This window comes from Phasianus colchicus, chromosome 1 (genome assembly GCF_987193195.1).
Source record: "Phasianus colchicus chromosome 1, bPhaCol1.hap1.1, whole genome shotgun sequence".
NCBI classification, from domain to species: domain Eukaryota; kingdom Metazoa; phylum Chordata; class Aves; order Galliformes; family Phasianidae; genus Phasianus; species Phasianus colchicus.
This window is the reverse complement of record NC_143436.1, coordinates 79,610,713-79,636,617: the sequence shown is the minus strand read 5'-3', so window position 1 is coordinate 79,636,617 and position 25,905 is coordinate 79,610,713. Positions and strand designations below refer to the sequence as shown.

The 25,905-nt window shown below is 45.0% G+C and overlaps 2 protein-coding genes across 5 annotated transcripts; one reads left to right on the top strand and one right to left on the bottom strand.

Moving 5' to 3' along the window:
* Positions 1 to 211: 211 nt before the first annotated feature.
* Positions 212 to 11,270, bottom strand: PEX5 (peroxisomal biogenesis factor 5). 4 transcript variants are annotated; one of them, XM_031610256.2, is made up of 16 exons: positions 11,208 to 11,270; positions 10,698 to 10,888; positions 10,293 to 10,328; positions 9,982 to 10,114; positions 9,237 to 9,371; positions 8,019 to 8,124; positions 6,821 to 6,911; positions 6,374 to 6,490; positions 5,887 to 5,979; positions 5,594 to 5,713; positions 4,894 to 5,037; positions 2,704 to 2,774; positions 2,332 to 2,547; positions 2,025 to 2,190; positions 1,683 to 1,840; positions 212 to 1,314 (listed from the first exon to the last, which is right to left on the bottom strand). In XM_031610256.2, exons 2-16 carry the CDS (start codon positions 10,845 to 10,847, stop codon positions 1,113 to 1,115), a joined length of 1,938 nt encoding a protein of 645 aa, XP_031466116.1. In that variant the 5' UTR covers positions 10,848 to 10,888; positions 11,208 to 11,270; the 3' UTR covers positions 212 to 1,112. The 4 variants fall into 4 exon arrangements, with proteins under 4 accessions (XP_031466116.1, XP_090005425.1, XP_031466115.1 ...); XM_090149299.1 differs by lacking the exon at positions 11,208 to 11,270 and adding an exon at positions 11,137 to 11,152; XM_031610255.2 differs by lacking the exon at positions 11,208 to 11,270 and having other exon boundaries at positions 10,698 to 11,175.
* Positions 11,271 to 17,070: 5,800 nt separating this feature from the next.
* Positions 17,071 to 25,901, top strand: LOC116239981 (solute carrier family 25 member 36-like). The gene is made up of 7 exons (XM_031610259.2): positions 17,071 to 17,224; positions 22,030 to 22,206; positions 22,626 to 22,703; positions 23,008 to 23,108; positions 23,700 to 23,766; positions 23,957 to 24,240; positions 24,340 to 25,901. Exons 1-7 carry the CDS (start codon positions 17,142 to 17,144, stop codon positions 24,537 to 24,539), a joined length of 990 nt encoding a protein of 329 aa, XP_031466119.1. The 5' UTR covers positions 17,071 to 17,141; the 3' UTR covers positions 24,540 to 25,901.
* The last annotated feature ends 4 nt before the right edge of the window (positions 25,902 to 25,905 follow it).

Genomic DNA, 25,905 nt, shown 5'->3' with positions numbered 1-25,905 from the left:
TCTGCAGGCTCACAGAAAACTCATCTTCTGTTGAAGCCTGAGGCTACAGCAAAATGAGGTCCTTAATGCTTCATTTGCATGAGCTATCAATAAAACAAAATCTGGGTGGAAAAGGGAGACAAAGATGCAGATTTATGTTTCTCATTCCAGTGGGCCTGTACCTGCAGAGTACTACACCACCCACCGCATGCAGCTTCAACAAATGCACAGAGAAAGATGTAATTTTGGCAATTTTAATTCTCTCCCCTATTATACAAAATATTTTACAATTAAAAAACATTTTCCCCAGCAGAATCATATACAGATATTTATAATGAACAAGATTTAGTTACAGTCAAGATGGGGGACTTCTGCACAAAGTAAAAACCATGACAGACAATCAAGAAAATTAAGACTTGACCTTTTCCCCACCATATTCTGGGAGGGGAGGTTATAGTTAGGCTTTTATTCCTATCACATCGTCTCAAATTTGAACTCTGGGACCTCCTTTTACCCCTACGGTCCACTCACGTCCATAGCACAAGTACACTACTCTGCTCTCAGAGGTTCCCAAATGAGAAATCATCATCTGACTCTATCATAAATCACACCCAAGAAAAAGGGACTGCTGCCCTCAGCTTTCCCTAGCAACCCACATACATACACATACAAGCACATACATGGGGGGAGCATACTCAAATCCAGAATTGTTTTTTTCCCCCACTGCTTCACTTAATGCCAATCTTATCCCACCAAAGCAGCCTGCCTTTGAAACATGTCCAGCAGGTACTCTCTCCAGATGGCTACTATGAAGTCTTAAAGCCAAAATGGGCACCACTGCAGATGCAATCTGGGAAAGCCTCCCATTTCCCCACTTTGACCATCTGCCTGGCAGCAGAGTGTCTGTCAGCCATGGATGTGATAAAGTGAACCACACAGAGATGCTCAGGTCACAAACAGGTAGGGGAAATTGCACACTTCAGCAGGAAATTAAAAAAAAAACAACAAAACAGTTGCAAGTGATCTGCCCTAATAGAGCAAAGGTGTGTGAACCCAAGTGAACATTTTCTCCCTAGAGAAGGTCACTGCTGGGTTGAGCCAAACCTGCACTCGCAGGGAAGCTGATCCCAGAGTCACTGCTGGAGGCCAAATGCCTGAAGCAGCGTGGGAAGGTCATGGGCATCAGCTGCCCCATACAGGTCACTCTGCCCCAGCATGGAGAGGGCCATGCGGAGGGTGCTCCAGATGTTGTCAGACATAGCGCCTTGCTGCCCCCGTGGACCTCGGCTCTTCTGCTGCATGTGCAAAGCCTCTAAGAAGTGCTCCACAGCCTCACTGTCAACATGAGAACATACACATGCTTACTGGAGATGGTACATCTCATATTCCCTCCCCATTTGCTTCTGAACTGCTATTCCTTCCCCTTTACAACAGTTTCCCCCTCTTCAGCACATCCTTCCCCGCTCTAAAACTCCTAGTTATCTCCCTTTCCCCCTTATCAGGAATTCAAGTCCAGATGGTCTCCATTCCAAGTGCATCTGCCTGATATCTTCTCAGGGCAGATTCTACTCATTCACTGTCTGCCTATCATTACCAGAAGGCTGCAGGCAGCACAGCACTATCCTAGTAACCTATCACAGTCTCTCTCCCACACAGATATGCAAACTCATAGGCCACAGCAGATTTGCACATCCTCTGCTCACCGGTGGGCACCCAAGTTGATGCAGCTGATGCCCAAGTTGTATCGAGACCGGATATATCCTGGCTGGAGCTCCAGTGCCCGCCGATATGCGGCCACAGCTTCCTCACTGCGATTCCCATTGGCCAGCGTGGCACCAAGCTTGTTCCATAGGAGATGATCCTGGAAAAGGGGACAGAGACAAAAGACTAAGCCAAACTGGCTCTTTTTGAGTTCCAGGCCATCCCTTCCTAACCGATGTGTCTGCCTTGCTCCTCTACTTCAAAAGATGTACCTCTCATACACACAGCACCTCCACCCACAAAACTCTAGGTACCTCCAGCACCCCCACTCTGCCCTTTCTTACATTGGGGCGCACACTAAGTGCGGCACTGAAGCAATCCACAGCCTTCTCGTATTCGCCACTAAGGTTGAAAAGGACACCCAGGCCACACTGAACATCAGGATCAACAGTTGAGGGGTTGCTGCGCACAGCTGCTAAGAACAGCTCTTTGACTTCCACAAAAAGTGAGCTGGAAAAGCATGGAACAAGGACATTTGTATACTGTAGAACAAGCTGACCTAGGGTTGCCCAATCTAACACCTGCCCAACCCAGCCCCAATCCTCCAAAACACTTTTCATCTGAAGGCTAAGATTTGTACCCCCAACTCACTCAGACAGCAGGGACCCTAGTACACGCTTGGAAGTCCCAAGATTTGTCTCGGAGGCATTCTCCTCTGGTTCCTTCTCCAGTAGGTGAGCATAGGCTGGTTTATGGTGGAGCCAGTCCCGCAGGGTCTCACATGCCTGCTTCTGCAAGGACTCATTGGTGAAGCTGACTGCCAAAGCCATAAGTGCTGTGAGGTTACCAGGCTGCAGTTCCAAGCACCTGTAGGTCACAGAAAGAGAAACTACCATATTCAATCAAGAAATCCAGCTACAGGTGATAACACAATCAAAACAGAACACACAACATTAGCTACATGGTCCTTGGGGCATTATGCACAAGATAAAGACTGCTGTTCAGATCTTTTGCAACACTCACCGTCTGAGAGCACTGATTGCCAAGAGTTCCTGTTCATTCTCTGCTTGGGTGGTTCCCAGATATTGCCAGGCCTGAAGGAAATAAAGATACATAAAGTCAGACTTCCTCAGATGCAGAAAAAATAAACAGGCACAGAGATTAGATCTGAGATTAAACACAAATACCTTTGCTTCATATACATTTCCATGTCAGATGCCATTTTGTCAGACTGTCTCTGTGCTGCCATCTGCCACAAGGCAACAAAACTTAACAGAATACTGTTCAACCTCTACTGCCATCCTACCAACATCCACCTCTGATATCACAGGCCGATGTGATAAAATAGGAGCATTACTTTCAGAGCAGCCCTTATACATTAGCAACACACACCTATAAATTTAATCTGGAAAGATATATAGGCTTTCTGGTTCATATGCTATCAAGGACAATGAAACTGAAGTTTTGGTGAAAAGAAGTGAATGTGTACCTAGAGAGCTACCATAAAGCAACTATTTGCAGTTTTACCCTTTAAAATTGCACAATGACTAACTTTAGCTTTTAACTGTGGTCAAACAACACAGGAAGGAGGGAAAAGCAGATCTCAGCTTTCCTAAAAAGGAAACTGTATAGCAACAGTGCTAATAATGAGACCTTCAAGGCAGGCAGCTGAATATACTTGTGTATATACAGCCCATTAGCAAGTAAAAATTTTAGAAAATTGACTACAAAGCAGAAGCACTGTTATTTTATTGGCTCTTTAATCATCATGACACTAGTACATTAAAAAAACCCTTCAATTTCCAGGCAATTGACATATGGAATATTTAAAGTGCTAAATCCACAGTAAGTATCCATTCACCTTACATTGATGACCACAACCCTTGCCCATAAGTAAGCTAGATTCCTTGCTGGATTTGTCAGCATGAAGTAACTGCTTTCTGAACTTAAGTCATATAAAGTGCAGTGTCAACTGCCTCAAAGAAGGAAGGCATTTGGAGAAGCAGACATACTGCAATTGCCAGCCACTACAAGCAACAGGCAGTCTACGTTTACTGCCTCAAATCCCTAAAGCCTCACCACAAGACTAGCTGCCACATGGAGCTCACCAGTCATAACAGCATAACGTTCTGAGAGTAAAAGAGCTGAGATCCAACAAAGCTGAACTTTGGACCAAGGTGACTGTGGAATTTCCTTTGCAGCAAAAAAAAAAAGTACAAGTCTACCGTTGTACCATCTGAACTTGACTTCCTGTACTTTCTGCAGAGTTACAGTAGAAGAATTCAGAACATTCCTCAGTATAGCTAGCCAGAAAGGTTCAAGATTCCTACTCCTAAGGCCTCAGCTATTATGCCTAGCCCACAGCCCCAATAGTTTGAGAGACTGTCCAGTTCTCAAGGATTACCTCTTGACCACTTCAAAGCAAGAGTAGATTTTCAGAACATCTGCTTACTTTCCAATTACTATTCAGAGAGGACTTGAATCAGTCCCAATGAGAATTTAACATCCCTGGCTCTTCTGACATAAGCACTCCAGAAACAGACAGCAGCACATGCATGTTTGCACTCCATCTTGTCCTCCTGAGAATATTTATACTTCTGAAGAAAGGCATAAACTATTTCTTAATCCATCCTACAGAAGCTGAAGTTTTATGGAGGAAGTGTTCACTGAATTAACTGCTGGAACACGTCTCAGCTTAAAAATCATTTTCTGGTCCACAACTTCAAATAAAGCCTTTGGAGACACTCATGCCATCTCTCAATCCTTTTGAGTAACATTTCCTCACAGATCCAGGTCCTAACCACAACCTCTAGTTCAGCTAACTGCTAAGAATTTGCTTTTAATACCCATATTAAAGACTGCCATTACCACTATCACAAGCACCTCCAGGCTCACAAAGCCAATAAAGTCTTTCACAAAAGCAACTTATCTCTTTAAGAGCTTATCTTGGCTTCATGCATGCATTCTTATGACTTTACACAGCTTTGAGCAAAAGACTTAGTGTATCTGACTTCAGCCCTAAACCTTCTTGCCTACCATCCTTTTCAGGATTCACACACACCAGCTACATATCCAGAGCTGGAAACAAGTGACACGTTTTCATATGTCTTGCACAGCTGATTGACGAGCTTTCCACACGCACCCTGACACCTCAAAGGTAAAGGATCCAAGAAGGACACCAAGCCCAGGCCTGTTACTATTAGTCTCACTCACCTCCATATGATCTGGCTTCTGTTGCACTGCAGCCTCAAACAGCAAGACAGCATTGGGGAGGTCACCTTCCTCCAAGCGCTTTCGCCCTTCTTCAAATGCATCAGGATGATCTCTCATGGGATTATCTTCTTCAAACTGGTAACCCTAGCAGCAGAAACAAGCAAAGGGCTAATGCCAGGTGATGCTAGGCAGAAAAGCACTTTCTAAGGATATCACAGTCTGGTCCAGCAGCATCAGGAACACTCAAGTCACAGAGCAAGTAGCAACCTCACTCTGTCTACTAGCTTGTAGCAGATTAGAGAAAAGCAGCTCTTCTTTCTGCCTGCTCTATCCTGAAAGATTCCTCTGAATCTTAGACTATATCAGACATGAGGTAAACTGCAACAGTGACTAAATAGCTGGTGTTTAGCTTACCAGCTCTGGGTGGGAGTGGGCGCTTGCACTCATTGCAAGCAATCCCAGCATTAACTGGCACTTGGTAGTGAACAAGAGCTAGACAGCATATGCAGATCAGAACAAACGAAAACAGTATTTAACTCCCAGCTAACCTGGAATAAGGGCACATGCAACAGTAAATAACAGCACAAGAAGAAATCTTAACAGCATTTGGGGATCTATGGAACTCACCTGCAAAGCAGACAACCTGCCAGTTTCCTCAAGGCAGTTCACCACAGAGCTAGGAAACCCTGTCCTCTATTACCTTGTCATATGAAGAAGAGCTGAGGTCATCATAATCAGAAAGCCAAGGGTGAGCCTCTGCATCTCTCTTGGCCATCTCCTCCCATTCTGCCTGAAGTTTGTCCCAGAAATCCACATCTGACTGAAGGGAGAACAGAAAGTGACCGGCGTACTCAACTTTTAACTGAGCTCTACAAAAACCGCAAAGCATGCCCTCTTAAATGTTTCTAGCCCCCCTCAGAACATGCAAAGGAGAGTTAACCCTGTCATGGGCTCTCAGATGTTACCCCAGCCCTCCTCCTCCTTCAGCTTTACCTCCACAGCAGTCTTTGCCTGCTCAAATTCCGTATCAAGAGCTGACATGTTCCCAGATCGCGCAAATTGATCCACCCAGGCATCGGATGCCCCCTGGGAGTTTGGAAACAGAAACACACCTTTCTTTTTAGAGTTTGGTAACCTCAGTGCACATCCCAAAAGTGCTGGAGGGTCTGCGATGACCCCTCCTTCCCATCAGCAAGAACTGATGGCCTTGAAAAATAGAGAGGAGTTATTTTGGATAATTCCTTCCTCCCACGTGCTACAGAAGATGAGAACACTGACAGTGCCCAGGTATCTTCCCAGCATCTGGCTAGACTTTGCTCTGACAAGTCCAACAGTCCCTCCCTTACCTCCCACAGCCTAGTCATTAGTAAGTAAAGCATTGCTGAAATTCAGACTTGCCATTCATTATCCCTCACTCACAGACTGTGCACTGTCACAAAGACCCTTCCTCCTTCAGCGCACACAGGGCTGGGGCTCCTACCTGCTGCTGCATAAACTCAGCTGCCCATTGCTCTGCCTGATCTTGGTCTCTGTGGGTCACCTGATTAGCTTCGATCGATACCCTGCCATCTCCGATCTGGCGGACAAACTTTAGGAACTGTGGCAAAGAAATGAAACAAGGGTGGAGCTGGGCAGACGCTTTGCCAAAAACTTTTCTATCTACGCCCCCCTTCTTTCTTTGCAGATAGGATTTCTCTCTGCAAAGTGAGCACAGAAGGCCAGAAAAGCAGGCAGGAAAGCACTTCACCACAGTGCAGTTACAGAAAGATAGAGCATTTTGTGGGAACTGAAGGGCTGAACTTCTAGGAAACAGAAGAAGTGAAAGCACTGGATAGCAGGCTTTTATTCCTTTATTGCCTTCCCCCTTCTTCTCCAAACCCTTTCGACACATTAGATACCTGTCAGCCCCAGTCACAGAATTCCTCACCTCAGAACTGTTGAGTTTTGGATCATCCACTTTAGAAAGAAAATCACTAGCAGTTTTCTTAAGATCATCTTCAGGTTGATATTCCTCATACCTTTTTAAAAGAAGCAGTTAAAGGGAAAGAAATAGTTTGAAACTAGGGAACAGCAACCTCTTTCATTAACAGCCCACTGAATGGGGTAGGCAACAGACTCCTAACAGATTCTGGAGTTCAGAGTGATTCAGATTGAATAAATCATCTGTAAAAATTCAAAATTACTGCTAGGTTAAGCCTGCAAAAGACTGACACAGACATGCTATCAAGTACCACAAGTATTGGCACCATCAATCATAGCCTCATACAGGAACATCACAGGAACAAAGAAAGTCGGCTGTTTTCATGGAAGCACAACAGCATTTTGAAAAAGCAGCAACTCTGAAAGAGATCAAGGGCTCAAAGAAAGCACATAGTTTTGTATGGCTTGAAGTGGGATAGAACCAATTCTAGGTGTAACCTGTACTGTCAGTCTTGGCAAAGTCACTGGAACAGGAGGCAGTAACTTAGTAACTTCAACATTTGCAAAAAGATACCAAAAAAAGCAAAAGCCAGGAGTAAAAAGTATCTAAATATGCATAGTCTGTTTTAGAGAAAGATCTAAGTAGCTCAAATGCTTGCTTACATTTTGCTACCTGAAAAACATGACTACAGTCCACAAGTACCTATACAGAGAAGATTTTTAGTAATAGACTGATCTTTACCACACAGAAATACTTGAAAATATTATCTGAATGGCCAAATCTAGAAATATGCAAAGGAAAAGCTTGATGCAGTTTGCCCAATAAGGAGAATGAAGTGACTAAAGTCTACAACTATTGGATCTAGCACTTGAGATTTCTAAAACTCAAAATGCATCTATTGAGGAGCAGAAAACAAATTCTGCTTGAGTAGGAGTTACTGCAATAACTCCTGAAATCACATTAAGGAGCTTTTCACTACCTATGCAATTATATTAGACTACAAGATCACAGCATTTCCAGGAACTAGAATCAGGTAAAATAGTGATCTCGTAAGCATCATTTTTTCCTTCTCTAAAGCTAAGGTCTGAAAACACTGTCTAGGTAAGTGATTCAAAAACATTCAAGATGTTTCTCTACCATCTGTCTAACCTTCATCCATGCAGAAGCCTAGCAGCAATAACTGATCTTGAGACTAGAGACTCACCATTTATCTGCTACTGACTGGTCTTCTGATTCCCCCAGCCACAGTTTCTCCTCTGACTGCTCAAGGTATTCTTCTGCCCACTTGGCAGGAGATACAGACAGTGGATCTGCATAGGACATTAGGACAGGGAAAGAAGAGTGAGATAAGCAGAACATCACTAAGATTAACTTCAGATTTTGCTTTCATTTTACATACTGTTATCTAACACATGCAGTAAAGACCTCTTCAAAGAAAGATTGTTAATACCTGTTTCTTCTGTGTCCTGAACAAAAAATAATAATCAAGCCTTAGGTACAGGCAAAGCATTAAAACAAGCGCCTCTGTGGTGGCAACATCTTTACTTTCTACTTCCACTTCATTATTTAAACAGCTGCTCCATGAGGAATACTATGTAGGTCAAGGAAATCAGCAATGCACTACAAGCCTCTGTCAAAATCACAATTTAGAAAGAACTCTCTCTTCATCACAACTGTCTCATAGACTTCAGCAAGTGCTGACTTATACTGCCAGGAGTATCAAGACTGCTGATCAATGAATGAAACTACCGGACTTTCTACAATGGCCACCCCTGGGGAACAGAACAGAATCTAGTTAAATCTTAGACATAATATCCAGGTTAAGTCCTAGATGGTCAAAGGACCATATTCAACACAACTCTATACACAAAGGAAGACGGCTTTTCAGATAAACTACCACCTTGTTTAAAACAGAAAGCTTACACTTTGGTCCAAAAATATTCATTTTGCATTTTTCCAACTTGCAAGAATCCACTTTTCTCCTCAAAAATTTCTCCTCTCCCTCTTCATAAAATCCACTTTAAAAATTGGCCAAAGCACTCTAAACTGCATTTACCTTAGTACCAAGGGAAAACATAGTGGGAACTGGAGTATATGTAAGGAAGAAGCAGCATCAGAGCACCTCCAGAAATTACATCTGTTGACCCATAACTTTAATAAAAGCAGCTTGAGTAGCCTGCTTCTCCCAAGTTCTCCAAGTAACCCGAACTGAAAATAAAACAATCTCGCGCTCAAATAAAAGCTTCCACACCACACAGTGAGCAATTTAGCTAATCCACTCTAAAGCAGTCTTTTTTTTTCCCCTGCTCCTTTTTAAGGCTGCCCCAAAAGCATTACTCCAGTTTTAAACTCACTAACTACACTGCATGCAAGAACATGACTGGGCAACATCATAATGGTAACTCCAAAAAGGACCCTTCACCTGTCACTTCAGCAATGAATTCCTGTGACCAGTCAGCCTCATTGTAATCTGAAGCGACATCACCAGCAGTATCTGCTGCAGCCAAGAATTCCTGGGTCCAGTTTTCAGACAGTGCAAGGGCTGCCACACCTGGAGCTAGAAGAAAAACACAAGTGAACGTGAGAGGACTCAAAGGCACCTTCAGGTAGTCATCATCATCTCTGATCAGGTCCTTCCTCTTTATTAGAATAAAATCACCAGAAGATTCTACTTAGAAGGAATCTCTGAAAGTTGCAAGTCTTAGGAAAAAAAATGACACTGAAATTAGATCTGATAGTTCAGGGTACTGACCAAGCAACTTCTGAACTTCTCAAAGTCTGGAGATTCCCCTGAATCCCTAAGCATCTGCTCCAGTGCTGAACTGTCCACCAAGGGAATACATTTCCTTATCCTCTACCTCTCATTCCCTTGCTGTTTATCAGTGCAAAGATCCCAACTATTGCCGCTGAAAACAATTAGATCCACTCCTACTCTCCTGAGACACCTCTTCTCCAGACTGAAGAAGCCTACTTCAGCTTTTTCTCTTACACCACGTATTCGATCTCCTTATCTCCAGTGGACTCATTAGAATATATCAGCGTATTGGGAAGTCCAAAGCTGGAAATAGTGCTCCACATAACCTCACAACAGAGGCAACCACCTTGTTAAGAGTTTAACCACAACACCGAGACCTTTTCCAGCATCCATCTACTCCAGCTCCCCTTACCTCGCTGAGGCGCCTGTCGGAAGCTTGACTGTTCAATCTCTTGCATCTCAGCCAACAGGTCATCCATCTTAAAGGTCTGGGGTGCATGGGACAGTAACGGGGCATTCTGTCCTTGTAGGAACTCTCCAACCAGCTACCAAAGACAGTGAGAGATTAACATTTATCATCTACGGCATGGAAGGTAAACAGTAGAGCCACAGAGCAGAAGAAAGAAACAGACTCAGCAGAAGAGTAAAATTAGATACAAGGAAAAACAGCAAATTAAGCATCGAAGAGAAAGGTAATAAGGAGATGAATCCATCTGTTCTTACCTCATCTTCAGAGGCTACTCCCAGCGGCTTGGATACCTAGAAGTAACAGTGGGCAATCATCTCACCAGCTTGGGCTGCCACACAGCACCTCAGTCAGCTCACATCCTCCTCTCCCTCCTGTCCAGGCTGACCACACTTCCCTGCGCTGGCTGTCGTGTCTAAGCTACAGGCACAGGACTACCCTGCACCACGTCGCGCAAGCTTCCCACCACCCCCTCCGGATTAGCCACTGCAACAGTAAGGCATGCGACCCCCCCACAGCCACCAGCATCCTGCCAGCACCCCCAGACACGGCCACTACGACCAAGACAGACAAGTCAGCATGCCCCTTTCCCACGCAAAGCAGCGCAGCCCCACACCCGCCCCCGGCCGCCCTCAGCGAGCGAAGCGCCCCTCGACACTCACGGCGGCGGCGCCCGCAGCGCCCGGCGGCCAGCCGAGGGATCCCTGGAGCCCTTCCTGCCGCAGGGCCTTGTCCTGGGTGAAGTGGCCGGCCAGCTTCAGAAGGGGGTTGGAGCCCCCGCACTCCGGCTCCACCAGCTCCCTCATAGCCATGGCGCGAGGCACGGACGGCGCCGGAGCCCTCCGGGCTGCACCTGGCCCCGGGACGACAGCGGGCCGACGTCAGGCCGAGCGCCCTCCCGCCCGCTCACGGCAGCCCGCCCCCCGACCCGGAACCCGCCAGGCTGTTCTGCCCGCCGCCCGGGCAGCGGGACGTCCGTCTGGCAACCTTCGCCTTCCCTGCCTCCAACCTCGCCGGCCAGCCAGGCCGCAGGCCACGGACCCGCCCCGCCCGACGCCGACCCCAGCCCCACGGCGCCGGTAGCGCCGCGAGACCCCGCACCCTGCAAGGCCGCCGGGCTGGGCCGAGCCGAGTCACGAGGCACCCCCTTACCCCCCCACTTCACGCCGTACCTGGGGCGCCTGGGTCGCGAGGCTGGCGGGCGGGGGCGGGGCCAGCAATTAAAGGCACAGGCACCTCGCCAGCACAGCGCCGTGGCCCTTAAAGGGACTGAGCGCCGGCGGCTGCTCGCGCTGCTTTGCCAGCCGGGCGTTCTGGTGTGTGCAGGTACTGCGCAAATATGTGCTGTTTTATCATATATGATAAAAGCTCCATCGCGGACGTTGTTGGGTTTATCCAGAAGCATAGTCCCGCTGAGGTAACGGTGTGCTCTTCACTACTAATCTCAGCTGAACGAGCGATGCGTGCGCTACCAAAACTGGAGCCCGCTCCACGGCAGGTTGGGTAAGGAGCTGCTGTGAAAGCACACGAAGAACACGAGATTGCTGCAGTGTTTGTCAGTCACCTAGTTGATGAGCGTGTCCTATTTCACTGTTTGCTTCTGGATTGCTAAAATATTGCGGTGGGCAATACAGGATTACACAATCTGTGCTGTCTCCTGTGAAACCCGGGTGCTAGAAACACCCAAAATCGAATCCCATCTCCTCCTTTTCAAAAGGAATGTGATCCTCTACAGGGGATCTCATTCTCTCAACTTCACTGATACAGTTCATCTCGCCAAAAACAAGTGTCTGGTGCTGGCTCGGGCGTTATTCTTCAGCTTAAATCTTCTTGAATGCTTTCCTTTCAGCTTTGAAATGCGTATGTCACCCTCAGCTAGGCTCTTGCTAGCAAGCAGTATGGTGCAACAGAAGCAAGTCTATGACATTACAGTATAGGGGCTGGAAATTCAACACCCACACCAATTACATTTATGGAGCTTTACTTTGGATTACATCTGCCCTTGGTCCTGTGGCCCATTGGTGGCTGAAATGCCCCAAGGATGCCTCATTTGCAGACATCTGCCAGTCTGGCTCCACCAGGAGGAAATTCAGCCTGCACACCAAACTGCTCTGCAACAACTGAAGTACAGCAAGTGAGAAGTGCTGGAGGAATCACTTTGAAAGTACACTTGAGAAACCAACTCAAACACTGCTGTGGAAGCACCCTACATCTGTAAGGTAGCTGCAATAAACTGGCAAGACATTTACATAACCACTCTTAAACCCAAAGACGTGGGCTACACAAGCTGGTGTGCAGGAAAATGGTGCCACAGGAAAATGAATGTCTGGATCTTTCTTTCAATTGATTAAGTGTGAAAGTGGGAAATTGAATATTGTTTTTGTGTTTTGTGTCACTGTCATGATACTCTATAGTGGGTAATATATCTTTGTTGTAAGGGGTGGGATTTTTGAAGAAATCTTTAGGATGTATATCGAAACCCTGGAGACAGGGGCAATGGGAGAAGAGACAGGGGACCCACTGGAAGTCCCTGTTTGTCAGAGTATCATTGTGCCAGTTGTAAAGGGTTTGGGCATTAACAAAAAGACTGCTAAGGCTGTGGCACCAGCCAAAGAAATGTCATGCCCCTCAGTCAACAAATAGGGAGCCAAGGGAGTCATTTCCAACTGATTCTGGTCTATGGTAGGCTGGAGGATGAGGACAACCAAACTGAAGCAGACACACTTGATAATACACGTCCTCCAGACAATAAACTTGTTTTATTTAGCATCTTCTGTATATTGGGGCCAGACATAATTAAGATGAGGAGAAAGAAAAGAACAAGGCGCTTGAATGTGGTGATCAGGGGGCTGGCTGGAGTACCTCTGTGATGAAAACAGACTGAAGGAGCTGGACTTGTTCAGTCTGGAGAAGAGAAGGCTGCGGGGGGGACTTCATTGTGGCCTTCAACATTAAAAGGGAGATTATAAAGAAGAATGAAATCAACTTCCTTTGTGTGAGTAGATAGTGATAAGACAAGAGGGAATGATTTTAAACTAAAGGAGGAAAGATTTAGATTAGATGTCAGAGGGAAGTTTTTCAAAAAGCCCAGGTTGGATGGGGCCCTGGGCTACCTGATCTAATACTTGACCTAATGGTTGGCAACTCTGCCTGTGGGAGGGGGTTGGAACTTGATGATCATTGAGGTCTCTTCCATCCCAAGCCTTCCAATGCTTCTACAATTCTGTGATCCCTTGGAATTGCAGGAAAACGGGCCTGGTCTGTTTTGTTCCAGTTAAAGCAAAACTTGTTTCTAAAGGCTTATCTCACCATATGTTTTGATGATAAAATTTCAGTATTCAGTTCTGATTCAAAAGCCAAAGTGATTTGTTTTGTTGAAGGTGGTGAACCTACCACAAACGGTGGCTGTAATACATGCCAGAGGACATCAGGTTGGATTTTCGTAGGAGGAAATAGATAATTGACTGGCAGACAAAGAAGCTCAGAAAGTGGCACAGCAAGCCTGCCAGAAGTATCTAAGATCTTCCCCTTACTCCTAGTGGCCTAGCCACTGCTGGATGAAGTGTGTTTCCTGCCAGAGGAATTAGAAGTAATAAAAAATAGTGGGGCAGTATAGAGAATAACTAACTGGTTCACCAGGGACAGCAAACAGTAGCTACCCGAGTCACTGGTCCTAGAAGTTTTGAAACAACTTTATGAGGGAAGCCACTAGGGCTCCAAAGGATTAGCAGATGCCCTTATGAAAATCTTTGTTACCATAGGGCTACTAGCCCTAGCAAAACCAGGCACTAAGGGATGTTTGATATGTGTTGAAGTAGGTAATAAAGCAAAGCAAATGGTAAAAAAGGAGACCAACCCTGGGCAGAGCAACCCTTTCAGTGGTGCCAGGTAGATTTGACTGTGATGTCCAGGGCTGGGCAACTTAAATACCTCCTAGTGATTGTGAGTCAGCTTACAGGGTGGCTGGAAGCATTTCGTGTAGTTTCAGCAATGTCCTGCTCTGTCACAAAGATATTCCTGGAACAAATCATTCCTAGGTATGGGATGATAGAGGCAATAGATGTAGACAGAGGAACTGACTTCACAGGGAAGGTGTTGCAGGGAATCATGATGCATTGGAGATACAATAGGACCTGCATACTTCCTGGTGACCCAAAAGTTCAGGGCAGGTGGAAAAAATGAATGGGGAAATAAAGTAAAACTTTCTGAAACTAGCGATGGAAATTTAGCTTACCTTAGGCCAGATTGCTATCTTTGGCCTGGCCCAAATAAGGGTAAAACCTAAGGGAGACATTGGGTTATCCTCAATAAGTTGCTGTTCAGAACACCCTACCCAAGTAGCACACAACCTGGGGGAGAAAAGGAAATAAATGATACTTACTTAAGATAATACATGGGCAAGATACTGTCTCTTGTCTCTTTGGCAGGAGGCCCAGCTGCACAAACCCTTGGACTTCGTGGTGCACAATATTCAGCCTGGAGACTGGATCCTGGTAAAAGACTGGTAGGAATCATCATTGACTCCTTAGTGGAATGGACCTTTTCAGCTGTTACTCACTACAGAGGCTGCAGTGAAAGCAGTGGAACACAGATGGACTCACCATACCCTCACTAAGCCCACACAAGCTCCAGAAAAGTAGACTTCCAAGTTGAAAGAAGACAGAGGATTGTGGATAACCTTTAAACAGAGCACACTGGGTAGTGACCTTATTCAACTAGCCTCCGGGGAAGCTTGAGAAGATAGTGGCAAAGGAGCATATGAACTGGAACCAGCATGTTTTGAGTCTAGATTTTGATTTGTTGCAGACTGGGAGTCAGAGCAATCCTTCCAGAAGAGTACTCTCTGGGGAAAATGTGGGTATGGTTAGTTTGGGAGGCTGCTAAGACCTTTGCTTTTTGTTTAGCAGGGAGCAATCAGTACATGGTATAATGACCACTCCTCTGTGTCTAGAGGACAGCAATCCAAATGAGCAGCTTTACAATTGGATGCAAACTGTGATAGGGATGTAAACTCATTATAAAGGTGGAAGTGACTGATTGTTCTAGACCTATCTTTAGTGGGAGTCCCAGGACTAACCATCCACAACATCCACAACCATCAACAACTTACTGTAGTCGCTTGTCCTTTCACAATAATAATAATAATAATAATAATAATTTGAAAAATTGAATTAATTTTACATCCTATCTCTTGCAGCCTTAAATAAGGAATTAGGAGAAATTCAGCATGTGGTCTTACAAAATAGAGCTATTAATGATTATCTATTATTAAGGCACAATCATAGGCATCAGGAACTGGAAGGGATGTATTGTTTTAATATTAGTGACTCTTTTCAGTAGGCAGAAGGAAAGACTGAGGATTTAAAATGTTTAACGGAAGGTCTTAAACAAGAGGACAGTGAATGGCTCACTTGCTTTCTTTAATTACTGGGATTAGCCAGATGGGGAGCTTGGCTGGCAAAGATCAGAACCATGTTATTGACTGAGGATTGCTTTTTAATGATAGGTATAGGCCTGTTTAAGGTACTTGGTAAGTCGTGTACTCTCCTCCCTTTGGGAGATTACCGGGGGGCAGAAGGCAATGCTCAAAAGGCATACAACTGCACCTGGAACTGCACAAGAAGAAATAATAAAAGGTTACGTTAGAAAAGGTATGCAAGAATAATTAGATGATAAAAGGGAAAGGGGAAAATTGAGATGAACGAAGAAAGGATATTAAGTCCTTGCAAGAACTTAATATGATGAATGAAGGATGAGACCTGGTTAAATGAAACTTGTCTTGCAGATACATAGCAGGAGATGCTAGCTTAGCACCTGCTTGTAAATCTTGCTTGCTTTACAGGACAAAGAGGGATGGACAGGCTACAACAGGCTACTAGTTGGACAAAACAACAAACTCTGAATCTGGATTATAAATATGGTAACAAAAGGGGTACCTACTGGGGGGTTGAACATGTGGTAAGTGAACCGAGAAGAATATGAACCCTGAGTACTTTAAACAAGTACTGGATTAGCAGATGCCTTTGTGAAAGTAGGGGACAGGGGGAAGGGCTCACTGCAGTGTCAGGGTATAGGGATAACAAGAGAATGTGATGGGTTAAGAGATCCTACCAGAAGGCAAATGGTATCCTGGGCTCCATCAAAAGAGGGGTGGCCAGCAGGGACAGGGAGGTGATCGTTCCTCTCTACTCTGCTCTTGTGAGGCCCCATCTGGAATACTGCGTCCAAGTGTGGAGCCCCCAGTACAAGAAAGACAGGGAGCTGTTGGAGAGGGTCCAGAGGAGGGCCACCAAGATGATCAGGGGACTGGAGCACCTCCCCTATGAGGACAGGCTGAGGGAGCTGGGCTTGTTCAGCCTGGAGAAAAGAAGGCTGCGGGGTGACCTCATTGCAGCATTTCAGTACCTAAAGGGAGTCTACAGACAGGAAGGGAATCAACTCTTTGAAAGGGTTGATAACTGCAGGACAAGGGAAAATGGTTTTAAGTTGAGGGAGGGGAGATTTAGGTTGGAAGTCAGGGGGAAGCTCTTTACAGAGAGTGGTGAGGTACTGGAACAGCTGCCCAGAGAGGCTGTGGATGCCCCATCCCTGGAGGTGTTCAAGGCCAGGTTGGATGGGGCCCTGGGCAGCCTGGTCTAGCATTAAATGGGGAGGGTAGTGGCCCTGCATGTGGCAGGGGGTTGGAGATTCATGATCCTTGAGGTCCTTTCCAACCCCGGCCATTCTGTGATTCTGTGATCCTGTGATTCTACTGGGAAACCCCCCAGCAGACACTCCTTTTATTCGAATAAAGAAAGGTAAAAAAAAAAACAACAAAAAACAACTCCTCTCTTTTTGGGATCACTGAGCAAGCCTATTTGAGCAGAATTTTTCCCAACAGCATGGAGAATGCACAAGCATGAGGACGCCTGGATTCAGCCCACAGGAACAAGCATCATCAGCACGCGGCCCACAGCGCACAAACCGCGGATGTAGTTTAGCACTGTTCTGCCGGCACCCAGCCCGGCCCGCCCGCCTCCGTCCGGGGAACCAATGCGAGCGGAGGGCGGGCGGGCGGGCGAGCGGGCCAGGCCTCTCCCGCGGGGAACCGGCGGCGGATCCCGGCCATGCCCGCAGAGCAGCGGAGTCTGCCGACGGAGCGCCGTGCCATGGCGCAGCACAGCACCCTGCTCCACCTGTTCGCCGGAGGGTGAGTGGTCCCGCGCGACGCGGCACACACGGCAGGAGCCCGGGGCCGCGCCTTTTTCCCCCTGTCCCGCGGCCCTCGCTTCTCCTCCCCCCCGGCTGCCGTCCGGGGGGCCGAGGAGTGAAAGTGTGGTTCTGCAGCTCGGGTGTACTTAGAGATGCCCGAAGCCGTTCCAGCCCTCCAGACCTGCTGTGTGACTGCCCCATGCTCTTGTCTAGACGAAGATCTTTTCCAATTCCTCTTGGCATCTGTATCGCAGCGAGGTCTTCAGTACAGGGTGTGGTAAAAAGTCAGGAAAGCTTTCTCCAGGTTATGCAGTTGTGCCGTGTCAGTCTGCTTCTGTACACTTGCTTTGTCTGTTTCCAGTGCTACTTTCTATGCACTGTTCTCTTTTATTAATTTTTCTTTGAATCGGATAATCACTGCATCTAAAAGGCTAAGCCTCATTTGGTTTCTTTATGTATTTCTTCATACTTCTTAGCTTTCTTCTTAGCCTTTTCTTCAGCCTCGTTTTCCACTTTGGTTCTTGAAAAAGCCAGATGGTTCAGTTAGTGGCAGTGCGCTCGTGGGAGCGCTGTCGGTCTGTCTTGTCCCTGCAGTCGTCCTTCAATTACAATTAGTTAAAACCCAAGGAATAAGCAAGGAGTTTGACTTATTACTATGGTGTATGATAGTGTTTCACCTAATTAAATAGATCTCTTTGATGAAGGAACAGTTGTTTATTATATTTTCTAGTCTAAGAACTGCGGACCATCATAGGATATGGAGGGGATCGTTCAAAAGTAGTACAAGAACATAACGCACAGTTAAAGTGGGGGACTCCTGGCCACAGGATTTGAAAGGCTTGAAAGGCTTTTTATGTGCCCAAAGTGCATTTAGACCAATGAATAAAAGAAGAATGACTTGAAAAGCTATCATCATAAAATCATGGAATGGTTTGGATTGGAAAGGACCTTTAAGATTATTTAGTTCCAACCCCTCTGCTATAGGCAGGGACACCTCCCTCTAGACCAGGTTGCTCAGAGCCCCATCCAGCCTGATCTTTTATGCCTCCAAGGAGGAGGCATCCACAACCTCTCTGGGCAATGTTTCAGTGTCTCACCACCTTCGGAGTAAAGAATTTCTTCCTAATATCTAGTCTAAATCTACCCTCTGCCAGTTGAAAGCCATTATTGAATGTGATGCAACACATCTGGCTGAGGAAATCCCTGAGCTGCAAATTGCTAAAAGCTAGGAGTTGTTCTTCAGGAGTGTTTCTTCTCTTCTATAAGTAACAGTTATTTGGACAGAATCCTGGTATAGATGGAGGTTTGTCTGACTGCGTTGTTTTTTTTGAAAGGTCTTCAAATTATCACCATTTTCAGCTAGCTAAAATAAGATTTGAAATGTGAATTACCAGTAAGCCCTGTCAAATCTGTGCATCTTCACAAGCTTTTCACATCATTAGGGAAAAAAAAAAAAGTTAATGGTGTTTTTTAAATTTCCCTTTACTAGTACTTTTATTTTCTGCTACCTCAAGTTTTGCAGTCAACTTTGCAAACTTTGAAATGAGAGAAACAGATGTAGAAAAGTACTCTTTTCTGAGACTGTGTTATTGCCTTCCTTTAGCCCTTTCTGGCACTTCTGGAAGTACATGTTGTCCTGGCTATCCACTACTGCTCTCCCTCATATTTTGCAGGAATTGACTTTGTTACATTTTCAAGAGTAATGGCTTTAGGGTTTTGTCTGTGTTAAAACAATCTGCTTAAGTGCAACATAACAACGCTTGGTGACTGCTTAATTCCATGGTTTGGGGTTTGTTTGTTTGTGTGTTTGTTTAATTACTTGCCAGTCATTGCAGCTTTGCTCATTGTTTGCCACTGTGACAGTTTTTGTCACCCATGAATTTTATCAGATGTAAAATGTTACCTCCTGTTTGCTGGTGGAAAAAAAAGAAAATTTGTAGGTCTGGTCTGTAAGTGATTAAACTCTTGTAGGATCACTGCTGTTTGATTCTTTTCTGATAACTGGGTTAGGAATGGGGGAGAAGAGTGGAGGTGATTTTTTTATTTTTTATTTTTCCTTTGCAATATTTTGTGCTATAATTTTAATCTGTTTAGCATCTATATTAGAGAGAAAGTTCAAGGACTGTAAGTATGGTTTTGTGAGGTGCTAAGTTAGCTTTTTACAAAGTCTGATTTATGTTACATCTTTGTAGTTGCTTTTGTGACTTCAGCTTTTGTTTGATAAGTTCCGTGAAGACAAAACCAGTGTAGCCCCTCCACCAATACTGTTTAGAACAAAGTGTCTTTTAAGTCTGTAGTGGTATGATGCTATACTTGTTTGCTGGTATGAATCTCAGGTTATATAACCATATAACTTTACCAGCATAAATTATCACAAATATAATTTTATTTTGAATCCTGGTAGACATTGGAACTCTCTTCTAGGCTGGTATGGATCTCCTGTCCTCCTACATGTATTAAACATTTAAAACTGTAGGCATTAAGTCTCCTCAGCCAGCTCTTTTTAATACCCTTGATTATGGCTTTGTTCCTACTAGATTTCATTTATCTTTACCTTCTTTAGTATTGGGCTGATGAACAGTTCACCTCTTTGTGATGAAAATGCTTCACTTTCCGTTTCTTCTGTAACAGAAGAATTTTGGAAACCTGTGTTTTTTATACATTGAGCCGCTGTATCATCACGTGCATGATGAGATGTAGTTAAGATTTCTTCTAGTTCTGAGCAATCAGGTTCACCTGATTTCCTTAGGTATGTTTAGTCGAGTTTTTGGCTCCTTGGAAAATTCTCAAGTCTTGCCATTTAGCCATAATGGCTTAGGAAGCCCCTTTTATCTCAAAAACCTACTGCTGATTAAATAACCACTGTGCAAAGAAGTATCTATTTCTGTTGCTTTTTTATTATTATTCTTTTCAATCCTCTCTGCTAGCTGTACACAGTCATAGCTTGAGGAACTTGAACTCAGGAAACTTTTTTCTATGCTTGGGGCATGGGTTCAAACTCATGTCTTGAGCATGCCCTGGTAAGGGCTTCTTGAAGAAATCTTATTATATAAAGTTGTGCCTCCTTGTGTGTTGTTAGATATCTTTAGGGTACCAGTTGCTTCTCTAAATGTAGTCCTTCCACAACATCTGTCCAACCTGTAGGTGAGAAGTTGAAGCTGCTCTACTTGTAGAATTTATTCAGACATTTTTGATCTGTCACCATTGTACTCAATCCTTCCTCGAGGACTGCATTTCTGATCAGGAAAGCAACAGACCCATAAGTCTGGAGTTCATACTGATTTTCCCAGTACAAACTGTGGTAAAGAATAAGACTGTTGGACCATTGAAGGAATATAGAAGAATCAACGTGGCTTTTGTAAAAAGTCATGTGACTCCTGGATCCTTAAGTAGGCTGTCTTGGTTTCCATGCTTGATCGACTCGTTCATCCAGAGGACTTGAGCCAGGACACTTACAGCTTTGGGTTGCCTTCAGAGCCTGAGCTAAGTGCTTTGGTTACATTCCACCTGATCCCAGACTCCTACCACTTGCAGCTGCTGAAGAAATTCGGTGCTGATTGGCTGCTGTGCAAGTTACACCACTGCTTAGACCTGCAAAGATCTTGGCAAAGCAGCACAGGTGTAATGGAGTGATGTAACTAGTTGCTGGCATTGTTAGCTGCATAAAACTTATCTTTAGACCAATTCAACTAGATCTTTAACCCTTGGACTTCATTATAGTAGATAACCAGTCCTTTTTTTTTCCCCCCCTCTATCCTGCCCAAAGAGTAAAGGCTGTAAGAGCAATGTATGTATGCTGTGAGCTATAGAGACTGTTTCAGAATAATTCTTAGGAGCTCTAGCAATCCACTGACCTGTGTCTTCATACAGAAATGCCTTGATATACATGATTCTTCTTTGATGCTGTGTAATTCTTTCATTGGCTTTTCTTTCTTTGAAGCAAAGTGAGGGTGTTTTTTGTTTTTTTTCCCCACTCTGTCTCTTACGAAACAAGCTGAGTTTGGCTATAGAAAAAGTAGAAACTTTTGTCCATTTGTCAAGCCTTTGTCTGGCTGTAGCACTTGAGTGATGCGTGGCTGTTCGTGCAAATTCAGCTCAAAACAGCCTTTCGGGTACTGAGCACCCTGTAGAAGAGCAAAGTTTTCAGTCAAAGAATTGAATGGGCAGAAGCTGAGAACTGAACATACCAGTTCTTTGGTTCTGATTTGTCCCTGGGTGGCAGAAAGGGGAGAAGAGGATGCGTGTCTTTTCAGTGTTAGTGACTGATGGTACTTGAGTTTCCAAAATAACTTCTATCTGATTAAGATCCGGGTCCTCTTTCATTAAGCAAGTTGGGCTGCTGGCAGAAAATACAGATCCTGCTTACAGGCCTTGAAAACGTGGAGCTAAATGAATTTTGGGTTGAAAGACATACACAGGCAGCGGAGTGGTAGAATTTTGTGCTGCTGTTGTCTGCTCTGGTGGGGACAGGCAGAATGCCTGGTGATGTCAGCCAAAGCATTGCATGGAGGCTGGGCAGCAGAACTGTTTACTCTGGGAAATTCTGACTGCAAAGATCAGCAACTTTGAGCTGAATCCCTGTGGACTTGGGACTGTTTGTCTCAAATGGTTTCAGAACGATGCTGCCAGGAGATGTCCCAAGAGAAGCCATTACTACATTAATCAATACCAGAGAGCAGGAGGTCATGTGTGACGCAGGCTGGGGGACCTAGCCTAGAAGGGAGAGGCAGTAGAAAAGCAAAGTTGGAATTATTATACTATTCCTACATGGAGGTCATCCTTAACTATGGTGTTATGTTCTAGGTGTGGTGGCACAGCTGGAGCCATCCTGACCTGTCCCCTGGAAGTGGTGAAGACACGTCTGCAGTCATCTCAGTTGGCACTGCGGCCTCTCTGTCTCTCTGAGATACAGCTGCCAGGGATGAGTGTGAGGCTGATGAATCCTAGCCCACCAGTCCCCGGAGTGCTCAAGTTGCTCAGGTGAGTAGAGCAAGGTAATGTGTGTGTGTTAGCAACATTGAAGTGAAGGTTTGGCCATCATGTGGAGAGATGAAAGCAGTATTTGGTTGAAGCTCTGGAAACTACAAGTGCAATTATAAGTTTCATCAGAGCACAGATATACCTGCTCCTCATAGCTGATCTGTGCTTTGAATGCTGAGTCTGCAAGGCAGCTTTTGAGACTGTGATAAGCATCACAGCTAGTAGATTGATCAGACTTAGAGTGCTGATGTCAGAAAAAATAGGAATAAATGACTAAGAAGAGAAAAGGAGAGCAAGGCAGAAAATGATAACAGTGGATATGAGGAGGAGATACAGCAAGATCACTGAAGAAAGAAAAGAGAGGAACAGGAGACCCTCCAACTTCATTCTTCTGCTGATTTGTTTATTTCCTTCTATAGGACCATTCTTGAGAAGGAAGGCATACGATCCCTGTTCCGAGGTCTGGGCCCAAACCTTGTTGGGGTTGCTCCTTCCCGGTGAGTTCTGATCCCCAAGGATAGCCTACGCTGTGCACTTCTTAAAGGACCTCCATGACAGCTATTGCTTCACATTCTGAAAGTAAACAGAATAGTCCCATTGTGCCACAGGGCCCTTCCTCTTTATACAAGCATTTTTGGGACCTTTTGGTCAAAGCTAGAGGATGACTGCTGTGCGCTGAGTATAGGTAGTAGTGATGTCATGTTAGACAAACTTGTACTGAGAATAAAATTTGGACTGAAGCTCTACAGCAATGCTTCTTGTAGGTGAGCTGTAACCTCTTCTGTCTTTCTTTCCAACCAGGGCTATATATTTTGCTGCCTATTCTGGTGTGAAGGAGAGGCTCAATACTGTCCTCGTACCAGAGTCCAAGAAAGTACACATGCTATCAGCAGCCTGTGCAGGTGAGCCTCTTCTTTCTCAAATCAAAGCTAAGGAGTTCTTCTGCTTGTGAGTGTGAGCAGGTTTCAACCTTTCAGCATTGCTGCTGCCTTCTGAAGCTTTGTTCCCCCACATCTGGAGCAGCAATTAAACAAAGTGTTTTCTCATTCTTCATCTTTCTTAGACTCGTTTCTTCAGTTCATAGATCTAGTCTTTTCTTCTGCTGCTATCAGGAAAAGAGCTCCATTCGTATGTGCGTGGGGAGAAAGTAGCATGTACTGTGCACTCTTCACAGAATCGTGTCTCTTGAGATCTTAAACAAAATATCTCTAACAAATTCTTTAATTCATGCAAGTTTATTGTTTCCTGTCTCCTGTAGCGAGGTTATGTGGAAGGCAGAGTTGCTAGTTATCTTCAGGATGAGGGAAGAAGAGGAAAGTCAGGTAGTCTACTCTCTAATTGTCACATCTCCCGTGGGAGCTCAAGGTCGCTTTCAAATTGTAAACTATTGCAGCTTTCCAGGCAGAATTCAGGGAGCTGACAGATCAGCAACTTCTTCCAAACTGTCACTGGAGTCCTGGTGCTTATTGTTCTATTCCTTTTCTGTTCTCCAGGCATTACCTCTGCCTCACTCACCAACCCCATCTGGTTGGTGAAAACCAGGATGCAGCTGGAAGCCAGGTAAGGCAGATGAGACATACAGAACCACTCCATGTCACATCAGGACTGGTTTGGGTATGGGGTTGGTCCATCAGAACACAAATCTTCAGGGCACACTGGGGAAGAGTCATCCAGCTGTGTTCAGAACTGTATTTTGGTCAGTGGAGCAGTATGCCATTCCAGCCCTCCCTCCTCACTTTTGCCTTTACAGGGTGAAGGGGGAGCTGGGCAGTAATGCTCTCCAGTGTGCTGTACACGTGTACCGTACTGAGGGCCTTCTTGGATTTTACCGTGGAATCACAGCCTCCTATGCTGGAGTGTCAGAGACCATCATACACTTTGTCATATATGAAGCACTGAAACAGCATCTGAGAAATGGCCACCATTCCCTTTCTACACCATTCACACTTTCAGCAAACAGCCGTGACTTTTTTGGACTAATGGGAGCTGCTGCTGTCTCCAAAACATGTGCCTCATGCATTGCATATCCACATGGTGAGTGAGTCTGCTCTCCTTCCTTTTGTTCCCCTTGACAGAAGACGCCACACCTGTGAGATCATTCTGCTAATTTTGCTTCCCTTCTTGTCTTTCCAGAGGTAATTCGAACACGGTTGCGAGAAGAAGGGTCACGGTATCGTTCCTTTATACAGACTCTGCAGCTTATAGTCCATGAAGAGGGACCCTTGGCTTTATACCGAGGGCTCCTGGCCCACTTGATCCGCCAGATCCCCAATACAGCCATCATGATGGCTACCTATGAACTCATTGTATGTTTGGCACCTCCCACCTGGTAAGCACACTGTAGCGCTTAGCTGAGGTGGCAGGAGAGATAAGAGTACCATAGTACATGGTCTTTTTCCTTAGTCCAAGAGGTGGTGCTTTTTATCACACACTGGGACTGGTCAAACATAGCATTCTCAGGACATAAGACTATTTTATCCAAAGTTTTTGGCTCCAGTATGTACAATGTAGCCTTTCTTCTGTTTGGAGACTCCAGTACTTCCAGTGCTTCAAAATGTCAGGGCACTGGTTTGACAGTGCCTGCTCTTAGCTCCCTATATGAGACAAGGACATGAAACTTTCTGGAAAAGAGATGAAGAAGAAAGCATATGTGTACCTGAGCCTCAGCATCTTTGTATCATCTGGACCCAGTAACAACCAAATATGGGCACGGCTACACATGATAGGATTCAGACATCTTGAGAGAGTTGCAGCAAGCAGAGATCTTATGCTGAGACATTTCATATCCTTAGGGGGGTTCTTTCACTCTTTATCTGTTGTGCTGTCCTCCTGCCCTTGAGGATTCCTCAACCTTGGATGCCAGCAGACATCTTAATGCAGAATCTTCCTGTGGGTCCTTAACATGTTGCAACTATTGCCCCAGGAAAAGTCAGGCAGTTGGCAGCTTCTTTTCCTCCTGATGGGTCTGAAGGGTTGGACCAAGTAGCTCAGGGAAAGAAACACAACTTGCTCTGAAGCACTACTCTAAAAACTTATGCTACTGTCCTCACAGCCATGTCTTGCCCATACCTGATCTTTTTGCGACCCCTCCTTTCCTGAGTAGCAGAAGGAGGAGCAAACCTACTTCCCTCAGAAATGCTGGGGCTGTTCTGCTATAAGCTGAAGTCCTTGATGTGAAATGCACTCTTACATGCTTGTAAAGAAAGTGGTTCATGTAAAAAGGTGGATGAAGCTGAGTATTTAGTGTGTTTCTGTTGATGTGAGCCTTACTTTTTTTCTGTAATCAAGATTTTCCTGCATATGTTATGTTTGCCTGTGGTAATGGGCTGGGATGCCTTCTGTTCCTCTGTGGGTTCATAGCCCGGTGTACTGAGAAAGGCTACGTTGTCTTTAAAAAAAAAATTGAGTTTCAAAAAGATAAGGGGAGGAGGGTGGAGGTGGAACAATTGGAACAACACGTGCACTTGAAAAACACAACACATCCCCTAGATCAGGCAATAATTTTGATAAATACATGGTCTGGACAATGACCAGTCTTATATTAGTGGCTACACAGACTGCTTCTTTCACAATTTATAGTGGAAAAACTGCAGAAGCCCCGAACCTTTTATTTGAAATCCATTTATTTTAAAATCCACTTTGCTTCCTCATACTTCTTACCATCATTCATTTAGTTCAGGAGTATTGACAATTTTACAA